The following is a 12,020-nucleotide window of genomic DNA, read 5'->3' on the forward strand; positions in this document are numbered from 1 at the left end:
TGGCAGGCCTGGGCCCAGCAGCTCCTCACGGGAAGCAGCAGAGGGAAGAGGGAGGGCTGGAGGCGAATGAAGACGCGTGTGTGTTGGGAGAATGACAGATCTGGCTCTGGGGAACCAGCTTTTTGCCATGAGCTGAGAGCGTCCCGTCCCGCACAGCTCCCGGGGCCGGCGCTGGGTGAGCTTCACGAGAGGTTCGCTCCAGGGAGGCCCAGTGATCAGTGGCCTCTGGGCTCAGCTGTTTGCCCCAGTCGGGGCGTGGAGCCGCCTGGAAACATGAAGTCACCTCTGCAGCCTGTTATTACATTTCCACCTTCCTCTCCCAGGGACGTTTCCCAACTCTTGCAGGGCCCTGCTGCTTCCCTGTTCCCTTTGGGAGGGGCAGACACCGGGGGCGGCTCTCTTGTGCAATGTCCCCTCCTGTGACGGCAGTGCCGGGCTGGCACGATGGTATATAAGCCGGTGCAGCTCGGCGCTGGGCATCCTGGCACAGCAGCACCATGAAATCAGGCCTCCTCCTCCTCCTGGGGCTCCTCGCCCTCTGGGCTGAGCTGCCGCCTGCCTCTGGGCAGCTCCGTCAAGGTGAGGGCTCCCTACCCCTGGCTCCCCACCCAGCCCGGCAGCCAGCGCTTCCCTCCTGCCTGCCCCCAGCCCTGAGCCTGCCTAGCCCCGTTCGCTCTCAGCGGGTCCTGCCCCGTATCCCCCACGTGACAGCCCCTCGCAGCGTCCCTGGGCCTGCTGCCAACCCGTGTCTCTCGCCCCCGGGCGTGGGGCTGTTCCCAGGCCTCCCCCATTACGCCCCAGTGAGGCCTCCTGGCTCTGTCCCGCCTGCCCCAGAGACGCTCACAGCGCTCACGCATTAGCAACAAGGTCCTTGTTTAGCCCCATCTCCCGCCCCAGGCACTGCAGCTTGCAGCGACCCTTGAGACTGGGGCCCGTTAGTTTCGAATCAGGCAGCTGAGATCCTTTGCAGGGTTCCCCCTTCCTTCCTAACCCACCTTTCTTTGCTCCGTAGCGAACGCCATCTGCAGTCTCCCTGCGGATCCCGGCCCTTGTGAAGCCTACATGCCCAGCTACTTCTACAACTCGACCACCCAGAGGTGTGAGCAGTTCATTTATGGCGGCTGCGGGGGCAATGGGAACAGGTTTCCCAATGTGAACGAATGTCTCAAGACCTGTGGAAGCTCAGGTAAGAGCAATAGAAACTGAGCTAGTTGGGTCATGAGCTGGGCAAAAGGATGCTCTGTCCCCCATACCCCAGAGATGCTCACGCATGCGAGCGAATGAAAAGCAGCTGGGGCCACAGAAACTGATCTCCACTCTAATGACTGACTGGCTGCATCACAGCAGTGCCTAGAGGATCCAGCAGAGCCAGGACCCATCATGCCGGGTGCTGCAGAGATGCAGTGAGAGGCAGCCCTGGCCCCGAGGAGCTCACAGTGTGACTAGGCAAAGGGAGGAGGGCTGAGGACGAGCGTGGGCACAGCTCATGCTGGGAGATGAATCTAAACTGAAGGTCCCTGAGTCCTGGTAGCTGCATTCCAGCCGGCTCTGGAAGGCCCCTGGCTAGGGCGTTAATGACAATAACAATCCTGCTGAACACGTCTCTACTCTGGCACCCAGAACCGCAGACCTGCTGGCCTGGCTCAGAGGAGTCATGCTCATCTCTGGCACGGCTGGGGCGGGGGCTGAAGGAGCAGGAGTGAGTCCCAGTTTCAGACACTTCTGTGCTGGAGAAATGGCTCACACAGCTGCCATGGGTGCTGGGCATTTCTTCTCTAACCTCGGGAGAGCGCCCACGAGCCCAGGTTGCCTTTGGCTCAGGGATCCTGGTGTCCGGAGAGCCGAAGCAGCAGCCACCATCCGGCGTTATTTATTACAAGCCGGGTGGGCAGACGCTCTTTAGCGTCATCCTACATTATCACTGTTGTTGCTGAGGGTGCAGTCCATAGTTCATCAGTCATTGGCAGTGGACCACATCCACCCTGATTGAATTGGCCCTGTCAACACTGGTTCTCCACTTATGAGGTAACTCCCTTCTCTTCCTGTGTCAGTATAATATGCCTGCACCTGTAATTTTCACTCCAGGCATCCCCACTTCCCCTCCAGTCTGGGTTCACTAGCCTGAGCTCTCTTGCAGATTATCGCCTCTCCCAAGGTGACATTTGCCTGCTCCCGCCTAAGACGGGCCCTTGCAAGATGCACAGCCGTCGCTTCTTCTACCACCCGGCCTCCAGGACGTGCAAAACATTCATCTACGGCGGCTGCCAGGGCAACGGGAACAACTTTAGAACTCCCCAGGAGTGCCAGCTGGCCTGCATGAAACGCGGTAAGGGGACCAAGCGCGTGAACCCACTCGCCTGGGCTGGGCAGCTCAGCGAGCTGGGACAGCCTGAGAATTAACACATCTCCCAGCGGGACTGATCCCCAGGACAGGGCCGCCCAGAGGATTCCGGAGGTCCGGGGTCTTCGGCGGCGGCGGAGCCCTTCCGTTCCGGGACCCACCGCCGAAGTGCCCCAAAGACCCGCGGTGGGGGCCCCCCCGCCGCCGAATTACCGCCGAAGCGGGACCTGCCGCCGAAGCGCAGCCCGGTCTTCGGCGGTAATTCGGCGGAGGGGGGCCCCGCCGCGGGTCTTCGGGGCACTTCTGCGGCGGGTCCCGGAACGGAAGGCCCCCCCCTCCGCCGCCGAATTACCGCCAAAGACCGAGCTGAACTTCGGCGGCGGGTCCCGCTCCGTCTTCGGCGGTAATTCGCCAGCGGGGGGTCCTTCCGCCCCGGAGCAGAAGGACCCCCCGCCGGCGAAGACCGGGAGCGGCAGAAGCTCCTGCGCCCGGCCCCACAAGAGTTTTCCGGGCCCCCCGTAGCGAGTGAGGGACCCCGCTCCAGGGGCCCCGAAAAACTCTGGTGGGGGCCCCCGGGGGGCTCGGGGCCTGGGGCAAATTGCCCCTCTTGCCCCCCCCTCTGGGCGGCCCTGCCCCAGGAGTCCAGGGTGGGAAACGGGACTAAATAAAAATAGCTTGCTTGTTCTGGGGGCTGGATTCTAGTCCTGCTGTGGGAGGTCAGGGCAGGGGAGACAATCAAGAAAATCAGTTAAAAATATGTTCAGCGTATGAATCTGTGCCATAAGTATTCATAAACGAACAGCCCTGGCTGTACCGTGAAGGAGCCCTGCATGAAATGGCCATGAGCAGTCGTATGCACGTGTAGATTGAGAGTTTGCATACACAGTCTGTAACTGTTAGCAAACGGGGTTTGCAGTTGCACATACGTTTTGTCTGCCTAACCTTAGTTTCTGAAAATCCGGCCCTAAATGTTCTTCAACCAATATGTAAATGAAGTGACCATTAAGGAACGGGTTTTCATGGGGTTCGGATACGCACACGGCTCTCCCGCCCTTGTGACCAAGTCCTCGCCATCCCCCAGAGCATTAATGCTTGTGCCTAGAAACCTGCCCACCCCAGAGTCCAAGCAGCCTAGTGAGCATCAGTTCCTTCTGTTTGGGGGCTTTATCCCCATCCGTCCTTGTGATCTCAGTGGCAAACTCAGTGATGGGAGGAATCCACTAGCACGATTCATCCTCACGGGGGCAGGGAGGGCAAAACAACAAACATCATTTGTCCTCTTTAATGCCCCACAATAGTCCGTCTGGTGTCAATGGCCCGTTCCTGTTGGCAGGACATAACATCAGCCATTCACACTAATTCACGGCTTTCTCCCCTCTGGCGAGTTACACAGTCACAGGGACTCACCATATGACTGCTCAAATATTACCGTACACTATGGGATACGGATGCTGTAAGCGAGATGAATGCAGGCGGCAACACACCAGCATTCAATAAACACTAAACAGATTCCTGTCATCCCACCCCCTGTGTTAACACCACTAACGCACAGGTGAGCCAGACTGATTCCAGTGCTGTACCGGATTTACCATGGCGCCAGTGGCACCATAGGGCCGGGCCCAAGCTCAGAAGGGGCCCGTAACACTCGCTTCGCCCCCTCTGCAGAAACAGAGCCTCAGAGCAGCCTGGATCCAGCATGGGAGCTGAGACCCCACGGGGCCCTGGGAGCTGTAGTTCCCTGGCCAGCTCCCTGCCTAGAGGGCCTGCCCTGGAGTAGGGAAGGAACTACATTTCCCAGCATTCCCTTGGCTGCTATCAACAGGAAAGGGAGGGGGAAGCTGCGAGACTCCATGTGCTGCAGCTTGCTGTGGCTGGGGAGCTGGCTGCTAGAGCAGGGTGGCCGTGTGAATGGGGAACAAGTGTGCCCAAGGAGTCGAAGGCTTTGGCCCCGATATCACCCTCAGAAGACTTCCCCAGCCTGGCTTAGGGATGCTGGTGTCACCTCGCCTGGCAGCCCCCAAAGAAGGAACCAGGTGGACTAAATGGACAGTGCCCCCCTCTATCTGAAGCCTGGCAAGGGAGGTACGTGGGTCCCACCAGAAGTTATAATGGTAAGTAAGGGAGGGAAGGCTCTGCTAGAGGACCTGGGCAGCTTCAGATACAGCACAGGAGGATTTCCACTTCTGAGCCATGAAAATAGAAATTGACTTTTTCCTTTCCAGGTGTATCTAATATTCAGAAAGGGAATCTAGCACCTGCCTTACAGATCTGAACACCTCAAAATTCAGGAGTGCTCAAGCTCAATGTGGGCAACTGTTACCACATTTCTCCCAAATCAAATATGCGGATCCACTGTTATTTGCTGTAGAAAAAGTAGGATAAAAGTGAGCAACAAATGCAGAGGTCTTCCCAGTGCTAACTAGGGCTGGAATTGCTATTTTCAACAGCCATTGCCATTTTTTTTTAGTTTCCTTTGTTTAAAAGGAAGACAGTGATATTGCATTGGCAAATTCCCCACAGAAACAAAGAGGGGAACAAAAGAATAATAAACGCTCCTCAACTTTTCCTCATTTATGTAGGACAGTCTTAGAATATGGATCCAGACATCTTCCAATCACACAAGCTGAAAATTGTTCCACTTTACTGCAGTTCTGTAACCATGCGGGAACCAATCCTGTTCTGTGCACATCCCAAATTCCTGCTGAATGCAGAAGTGCCTTGCTTTTGTGACCATCTCACCTGATCTGTCCAGCCCTTGTAAGCGAAGCAGGTTCACATTTAGTAATTAGGTGGGAAGCCTCTAAGAAAGCATTAGGTGCTGTAGGAGGTGTTGCTTATTCACTAGGTGATGTGGGACCTTCCTGTTACACTAGTAAACCAGTGCCGCACAGAAGGCACTTTGCTCCTGGAGTCTAGAACGGGGCCTTTGCATCTATACGCAGCCCGTTAAAGACAATGAAAAGCCTCCCACTCACTTCAGGAGGCTTTGGACAGAGCTGGTTATACACAGGGTAACTCCGCTGTCTTCACAGGGTCCTGGTCCCACAGCGGAGGGGGGGCATGTGCGCTTGTTGCAGAGCTGCTGCTCAGGGACGGGAACCTCCTGGCACCCCAGCCTCCACAATCACTCAGGCTGCACTTTGTGCACGACTAGGTGCTGGCTGAGGGGGGCGTGGGAATTGGTGGCCTCTGCTGCAGGTGATGGGAATCTCAGGTATTTAAAGCCATGGCCTAGAGGAGGGAAGTGCCTAACTCCAGAGTCTGCAGCTGCCTAGGGCCAGGGCTGAGGATTTAGAGTCCCTGGTGCTGCCGTTGCAAGGTTCAAGCATGCTCAGCCCTGGCATTGCCACCCCTCCTGCGGCTAGTAGCTGCAGCTGGCTAAGGCTGGCCTCTGGGAACTGGCCCCATGGCTGTAGCCAGAGAAGCAGCAGGTGGCTCTGTGACTACTGGGGCCATTAAGCTAGAGCAGATACAGACACTGGAGTTCACCTCAAGGAACAGAGGTCACCAGTGGGACAGGAATGTCAGGGGAAGCAGGGAAGGAGGGAGCAGGTCAGGCTGGCAGAGGGAGCTTCCAGCTGGGTGGGAGCATGTCCAAAGTAGAAAGGAAACAAGCGTGGGGAGAGGTGGTGGTGACTAGCATGTAGATGGGAGCAGAGGGGAGAGGCTGGTGGCTTCAGATTCCCAAGGGCTAAGTCCTGACTGTGGGGAAATGGTGTTTGCAGGTGGCTGGCTCACATGGCAGGATGGGGGCTGAGTGATCAGGTGTCTGCTGGCTTTAGAACTTTGAGCTGAGACTAGGACCACATGCCGTGACTGGTGACATGGGGGGTACTGGAGACGTGGCTAGAGAAGGTCTCAACGAGGAAGGAGATAAATCTGTGGGGAGTTTCCTTGATCACTGTGAAAGTTCTGCTCACTGTGGACACTGGTAAGCCCACATGGGTTCAGCTCAGTGAGAAGAACCGGGGGCTGAGGGAGCTGTGTAGGGCAAGGCGTACAGTCATGGAGGGGTGTGTGATCAAAATGAAAAATGTCTCTGAGGTTCAGTACTGGGTATGCTATGGCACCACTGGCACTGCCCCACCAGGCCCACACTCGGAGCCCACAGTGACTACATAGGGGCCCACAAAAGGTTAATCCGGCCCTGTTCCAGCGCTGTGTCTGTCACTGCTCCCCTGAGACGCGGGGACTCGGATTGCCAGTGTCACCCCACCCTGGCTTTGTTAGGGTCGGGGGGGGGGGGTTTATAAAGCTCTGGCCTGAGCAGGTAGTTGCCACGTTGCGCAGCTGCGATCCTGTTGCTACATTTCACGTTGGAACAGGAACTGACCGGCCCCTTCCTGAGGCCGTTGGGCGTTCAGCTGCTGAAGCAACTGCTCCCCTTCTCCTGTTGTCAAACGGAACAAATGGCTTCCCAGGGAGGTGCCTCTTTGCAGGGGTGAGAGCGCAGCTGGGACGAGCCCTTGGCCCTCCCGCTCGCCACTCTGCACCCGTTGGAAACGCTGTTACTGTTATGGCCCCCAAAGGGGCTGGGCGCGGCACAGCCAGGATCTCCCATCAGCCCAGCATGAGAGACACGAGCTCTGTGCAGGATTCACAGAGAACCACAGAGAGACTGGGACTGGAGAGGGACTGGGCGGGGACCCCTAGCTCTAGGGCAGAGGCCAGGGGTGCCCTGAGCGCAGGCCTGGGGGCAGTTTTCCATCTGGTATCTAATCTCTCACTGCTGTCTGCAGGGCTGGTGCGTTTCTCTGAGGACCCCGCTCAGCCCCACATGGAGCTGTTGGGCTTTGTTACCAGCCAGGTGTCTCAGTGCCGTGGGACCGTTCTGTCTTCCAGAGAAACCCGGGTTCTGCCGCGTGTTCCCCCCAGACACCAGGGGGATCTGTGCTCTGCTCTGCTTCAGAGATGACGACTGCCTGGAGCAGAAAAGTGCTGCAGTGTTGGGTGTGGCCGCAGGGCCGGATTAACCTTTTGTGGGCCTGGCACCAAACATATTTGTGGGCCCCAATGGGGGCAATGGAGCATGGCGCGGGGGGGGGGGTCTGTCCCCGGAGCGAGGGGCTGGCCAGGGGCACGGCATGGCAGGGGTGACCCCGCTTCACCCAGCCCATTGCAGGGGACTATTTACTAACCGGCAACTGTCAGATGCCCAGTGGCCTGCCCAGCCCTGTGCCGCCAGCATGGCCCATGCCACGCATACAGCCCCCCCCCCCCCCAAAACCCCCAGGACTCCCTATGGCCAGAACCCCCCACAGACCCTTTGCAAATGCCCAGCGCCGTGCAGAACATCACCCCTGCCCAGTGTCCCCCTGCTCACAGCCCCCCCAACTGCCCAGCACCCCACATAGAGCCCCCACTCCCTAGTGCCCCAACACACACACCTTCCCCCCCGCTCACAGCCCAGCACCCCCCTCCCAGAGACCCCCTCCCTCCCAGCCGAACTCACTGGCACTGCTGGGAGGCGACTGTGTCTGCCGGGCTGAGCCGGCAGCGCCCCCAGCGCTGGGCCTGGGGCAGGGAATTGCTTCGGGCCCTCGGGAGTGGCGCAATCAGCAAGGCCAGAGCCTGCCCCAGCCGGGCTCCCTCAGGACCCACTTTACTGGAGGGGCCCAGACAAGCCCCCAGCACTGTCCCCCCCCCACCCCCAATTGGCTGAGGCTGGCCAGGCTCCTGCACCATCCCAGGTGGCTCAGCTCTGGGGAGACAGGCAGGGCCCCTCAGCTGGTGGAAGCAGAGACTGCCAGAGCCGGAGGTGCACTGGGGGCTGGCCAGGGGGCTGGGGGAGCAGGGGAATGGGGCCGGGGGAGGAGAGGAGCCCTTGGCCAGCCAGCAGGCAGGTGGAGAGGAGCAAGTGGTGGGCGGGGGGAGCCGGTGGGCTCTCGGGGCGCAGTGCAAGCAGAGCAGGCCGGGGCCCCTTCTGAGCATGGGCCCGGCTCCCTGGAGCCACTGGCGTCTTTGTAAACCCGGCCCTGTGTGGCTGGACTTGCCAAACCCCCGCGGCAGGTGAGGTTCAGCTTAGTGCCGGGGGTCTGCCGAGCGAGTCCTGCCTCCCGCTGCACGGGGCCGTTCTGATCACCAGGCACAAGGGCTCCCTGCCCCCATCTCTGAGCGCTGGGAGGAATCGGGGTCACGCAGACAGGGGCAGGGCCCCAGCATCACAGACCTGCTCCGAGGGACCCAGCTCCCCCAGGCCTGGGGTCTGCGTGGAAGCTGGGAGTGCAGATTGCCCTCTCCCCGCACGGTGCTCCCAGCTCTCTGGGGACGAGGCGAAGGGCTGCGGGAGGCTGGCGTGGAGATGGGGAGAGGGCTGCTTAGGGGTGATATCGGCCGGCTGGGTCTCCTGCCTCCTCCCCGGGGCTGCTCTGTGCCAGGGGGTTTGCCCAGTGGTGGCTCCCGAGGTCACCCAGCCCCGTGCCCTCAGCCCTGCTGCAAGGAGGGCGATTGCCCGGGAAGGGCCCGGTGCAGCTGCATCCGCCGTGCCCCCGACCCCCCCCCCAAGGCAGAACCGCTCTGCCTGCACCTGACACCGAGGGGCCCCCTGCGTGCCGGGATCTCTGTGCCCAGCCCTGCGCATGAGGCAGTCCAGGATTGCAGGTCCTTGCTGCTGTCACCTCCCTCCCTGCCCCCCAGCCTCAGGAGCAGCCCCTGGCCTGACCGACTGCCCCTTCTTCCACAGGGCCGACCAGAGAGAGAGACCGGGACGAGCCGAGAGCGTGACAGCAGGGCCTGTGGGGGGATGGGACAGGATCCTCCAATCCGCTCTCCACCTGACACCCACGCCCAGTCGCCCGTGGGCCTGATCTCGCCCCGCACGTGGCTTGTGTAATAAAGAGCTCAGCTCAGTTGGCCTCCCTGTGATTTCCTGGCTTGGGCCTCACTGTCCTTGTATGTCCCCCGGGACAACCCCCCTGCAGCTGGAGCCTGTGCCCCAGGCTAATGTCCCTGGTGAAACAGGGTCTCCGGGGGGGTGGCAGGCACTGGACAGTGTCACTAGAGCGTGAGCTGCCCCATAGGCCCTGGCTCCAGAGAGCAGCTGTTTGTGTGCTGGAGACACCAGATCCCGAGGATCGCAGTCCCCCGCCCCACAGGACCTTCGCTACAAGAGGAGCATGTTCCCTCTGTAGCCCCACCTCTCGTAGCATCTCCCCAGCGCAGTGAGCTGCAGACGGTGCCCTGGGGCTGCATGAGCACGGCTTCGCCCCGCAGTGGCAGCCTGGCTCTGCCACCCTGAGACTCCCCGCAGAAGCTGGGGCCGTAGCACTGTCCCTTTGGGCAGGAGAGGGGCCTGCTGCTGGAGGCCGGGGGTGTGAGCCGATGGACCCTGCTCCCTTCCCACACTCCGGCTTGCTTTCCCATCCCCACCAGAGCGACCAGACCCCGGCCCGTGGGGCCCGCCTCTGAATCCCAGGGGAAAGACTTTCTCTGGGGTTCCTGCTCCGGACCCCAGCCACACCCGACATCAGCTAGAGCCCTGTTGCTCAAAGTGACCAACTTTGACTGGTGCTGGGTTACAAATCACTTTAGTACTGAATGCAGGGGTAGGTAGTGAAATGTTATCAGTGTTGTCTTTATTGCATGAATAAAGGTGACCAGGACTGTGCTTAAGCTGTCCCAAATGAGGGGGTCACCTCAACTGAAAGAACCTTGTTAAGCCAGGGGCGTGAATGCCAGAGCCCTGTGAGAGTAAGAGGGGTGGGGATGGTGTCCCAGCCAGGCGGTATGGACTCTCCCCAAGGGTCCCCCATCTGGGTTAACCTGGTTTCTTCCCACTGTTCAAAGACAGAGCTAAATAGGCTCCATTAGGAGCTTTTGTTATTGTAAGTGTTTAAATGAGAGCTGAAATCAGTGGTGGTGGGACAGTGTTTCTGCCCAGCCTACCAAAAGCTGAAAATCACTAAGGCCTGGTCTACACTAAGAACGGGGGTCGAACTAGGGTACGCAAATTCAGCTACGTGAATAGCGTAGCTGAATTCGAAGTACCCTAGTTCGAAGTACTCACCCGTCCAGACGCCACGGAACCGAACTCCGCGGCTCCAAGGTCGACTCCGCCACCGCCGTTTGCAGTGGTGGAGTACTGGAGTCGAACGGAGCGCTTCCGGAGTTCGAACTATCGCGTCTATATTAGACGCGATAGTTCGAACTCCGAAAAGTCGAACTCTCCGCGTCGAACTGGCATGTAAGTGTAGACTAGCTGTAAGAGACTGACTGCAGAGGTCACAGCAGAGAGGTGGCCACAGTAGATAACTGACAGTCAGCTGGCGGGAACGGCGAACAGTCAGCCTGCAGAAGCAGCAAACAGGCGGCCGGTGGGAGTGGAATGAGCGGCTGGCAGGGCAGCCAGAAGAGAGGGACCGTGGCTGGCAGGGCGACCAGCCAGAGCAAGTGCTCAGATGGCAGAGCAAGCCAGGTGCCTTCTGCCCCAGGCGGGAGGGGAACTCACACAGCTGCACCTCCCTGGCCAAGGACATTCCCCGTGAGTGGGGTGTGGTGAGAGAAAAGGAAAGGGGGAGGGCCAATGGAAAATCAGAACTCTGAGGCTGACAGTCCCCAGGGCCAATGGGGAGAGACCAACGCTCCAGGTCTGGTTGATTGACAGGGCAGCCAGGCCAATGAGGGAGTGAGGAGCATGGGGTCCCGTGTAAGGTGGAGCTGCTGGGCCAGAGGGGCAGAGCTAAGGGGAGAGCAGGAGCCGGGCTGGGCTGGAGGCAGGATGTGCGTGGGCCCGGGCGCATGAGCGGCTGGGGAGTCCAGGGGCCCCAGGCACAGGGTGGGAGCCACAAGCCCTCCCCACGCCCCTCCTCCAGTCACATCCCAGAGACGAGGGTCAGCAGCACAGAGACGTGCAACTCCCGGCGTTAGACATCAGCTGAGGGCACCCGCGGTGCGGGGGGAACAGAGATGGACGGGGCGGGATCCAGAGCACAGGACACACACGCGGTAGCCCAGGCCATTGGGGGGCCTTATCCCTGCCCCCCGAAGGCGCGTCAGAGACCCGGTGGGAGAGCGAGAAGGACGTCGCGACCCCTCCCTTAGCCCCCAGCCCACGGGGGCAGAGTGCCAGGGGCAGGGGCGGGTTCTGGAGCTGTCCCTGCCGCCAGCTCTGGGGAGGGGAGGGCGCATGAGTCCTGCTTTCTGGGCCATGGGGAGCTGCCAGGCCGGTGTGCCCAGCGTTAGGAATGACAGTGGCAGGCCTGGGCCCAGCAGCTCCTCACGGGAAGCAGAAGAGGGAAGAGGGAGGGCTGGAGGCGAATGAAGACGCGTGTGTGTTGGGAGAATGACAGATCTGGCTCTGGGGAACCAGCTCTTTGCCATGAGCTGAGAGCGTCCCGTCCCGCACAGCTCCCGGGGCCGGCGCTGGGTGAGCTTCACGAGAGGTTCGCTCCAGGGAGGCCCAGTGATCAGTGGCCTCTGGGCTCAGCTGTTTGCCCCAGTCGGGGCGTGGAGCCGCCTGGAAACATGAAGTCACCTCTGCAGCCTGTTATTACATTTCCACCTTCCTCTCCCAGGGACGTTTCCCAACTCTTGCAGGGCCCTGCTGCTTCCCTGTTCCCTTTGGGAGGGGCAGACACCGGGGGCGGCTCTCTTGTGCAATGTCCCCTCCTGTGACGGCAGTGCCGGGCTGGCACGATGGTATATAAGCCGGTGCAGCTCGGCGCTGGGCATCCTGGCACAG

General features: G+C 60.2%; 1 protein-coding gene and 1 long non-coding RNA gene across 2 annotated transcripts; both read left to right on the top strand.

Moving 5' to 3' along the window:
* Positions 1 to 497: 497 nt before the first annotated feature.
* LOC123348275 (BPTI/Kunitz domain-containing protein-like) lies at positions 498 to 11,985 on the top strand. The gene is made up of 4 exons (XM_044985785.1): positions 498 to 579; positions 1,013 to 1,186; positions 2,138 to 2,326; positions 11,876 to 11,985. Exons 1-4 carry the CDS (start codon positions 498 to 500, stop codon positions 11,983 to 11,985), a joined length of 555 nt encoding a protein of 184 aa, XP_044841720.1.
* Positions 4,178 to 9,189, top strand: LOC123348230. The gene is made up of 2 exons (XR_006573191.1): positions 4,178 to 4,452; positions 9,024 to 9,189. It is a non-coding gene; the product is annotated as an uncharacterized LOC123348230 (long non-coding RNA).
* Positions 11,986 to 12,020: the final 35 nt, after the last annotated feature.

The sequence above is a fragment of the Mauremys mutica genome, chromosome 13, assembly GCF_020497125.1.
Source record: "Mauremys mutica isolate MM-2020 ecotype Southern chromosome 13, ASM2049712v1, whole genome shotgun sequence".
In the NCBI taxonomy this organism is placed as follows: Eukaryota; Metazoa; Chordata; order Testudines; family Geoemydidae; genus Mauremys; species Mauremys mutica.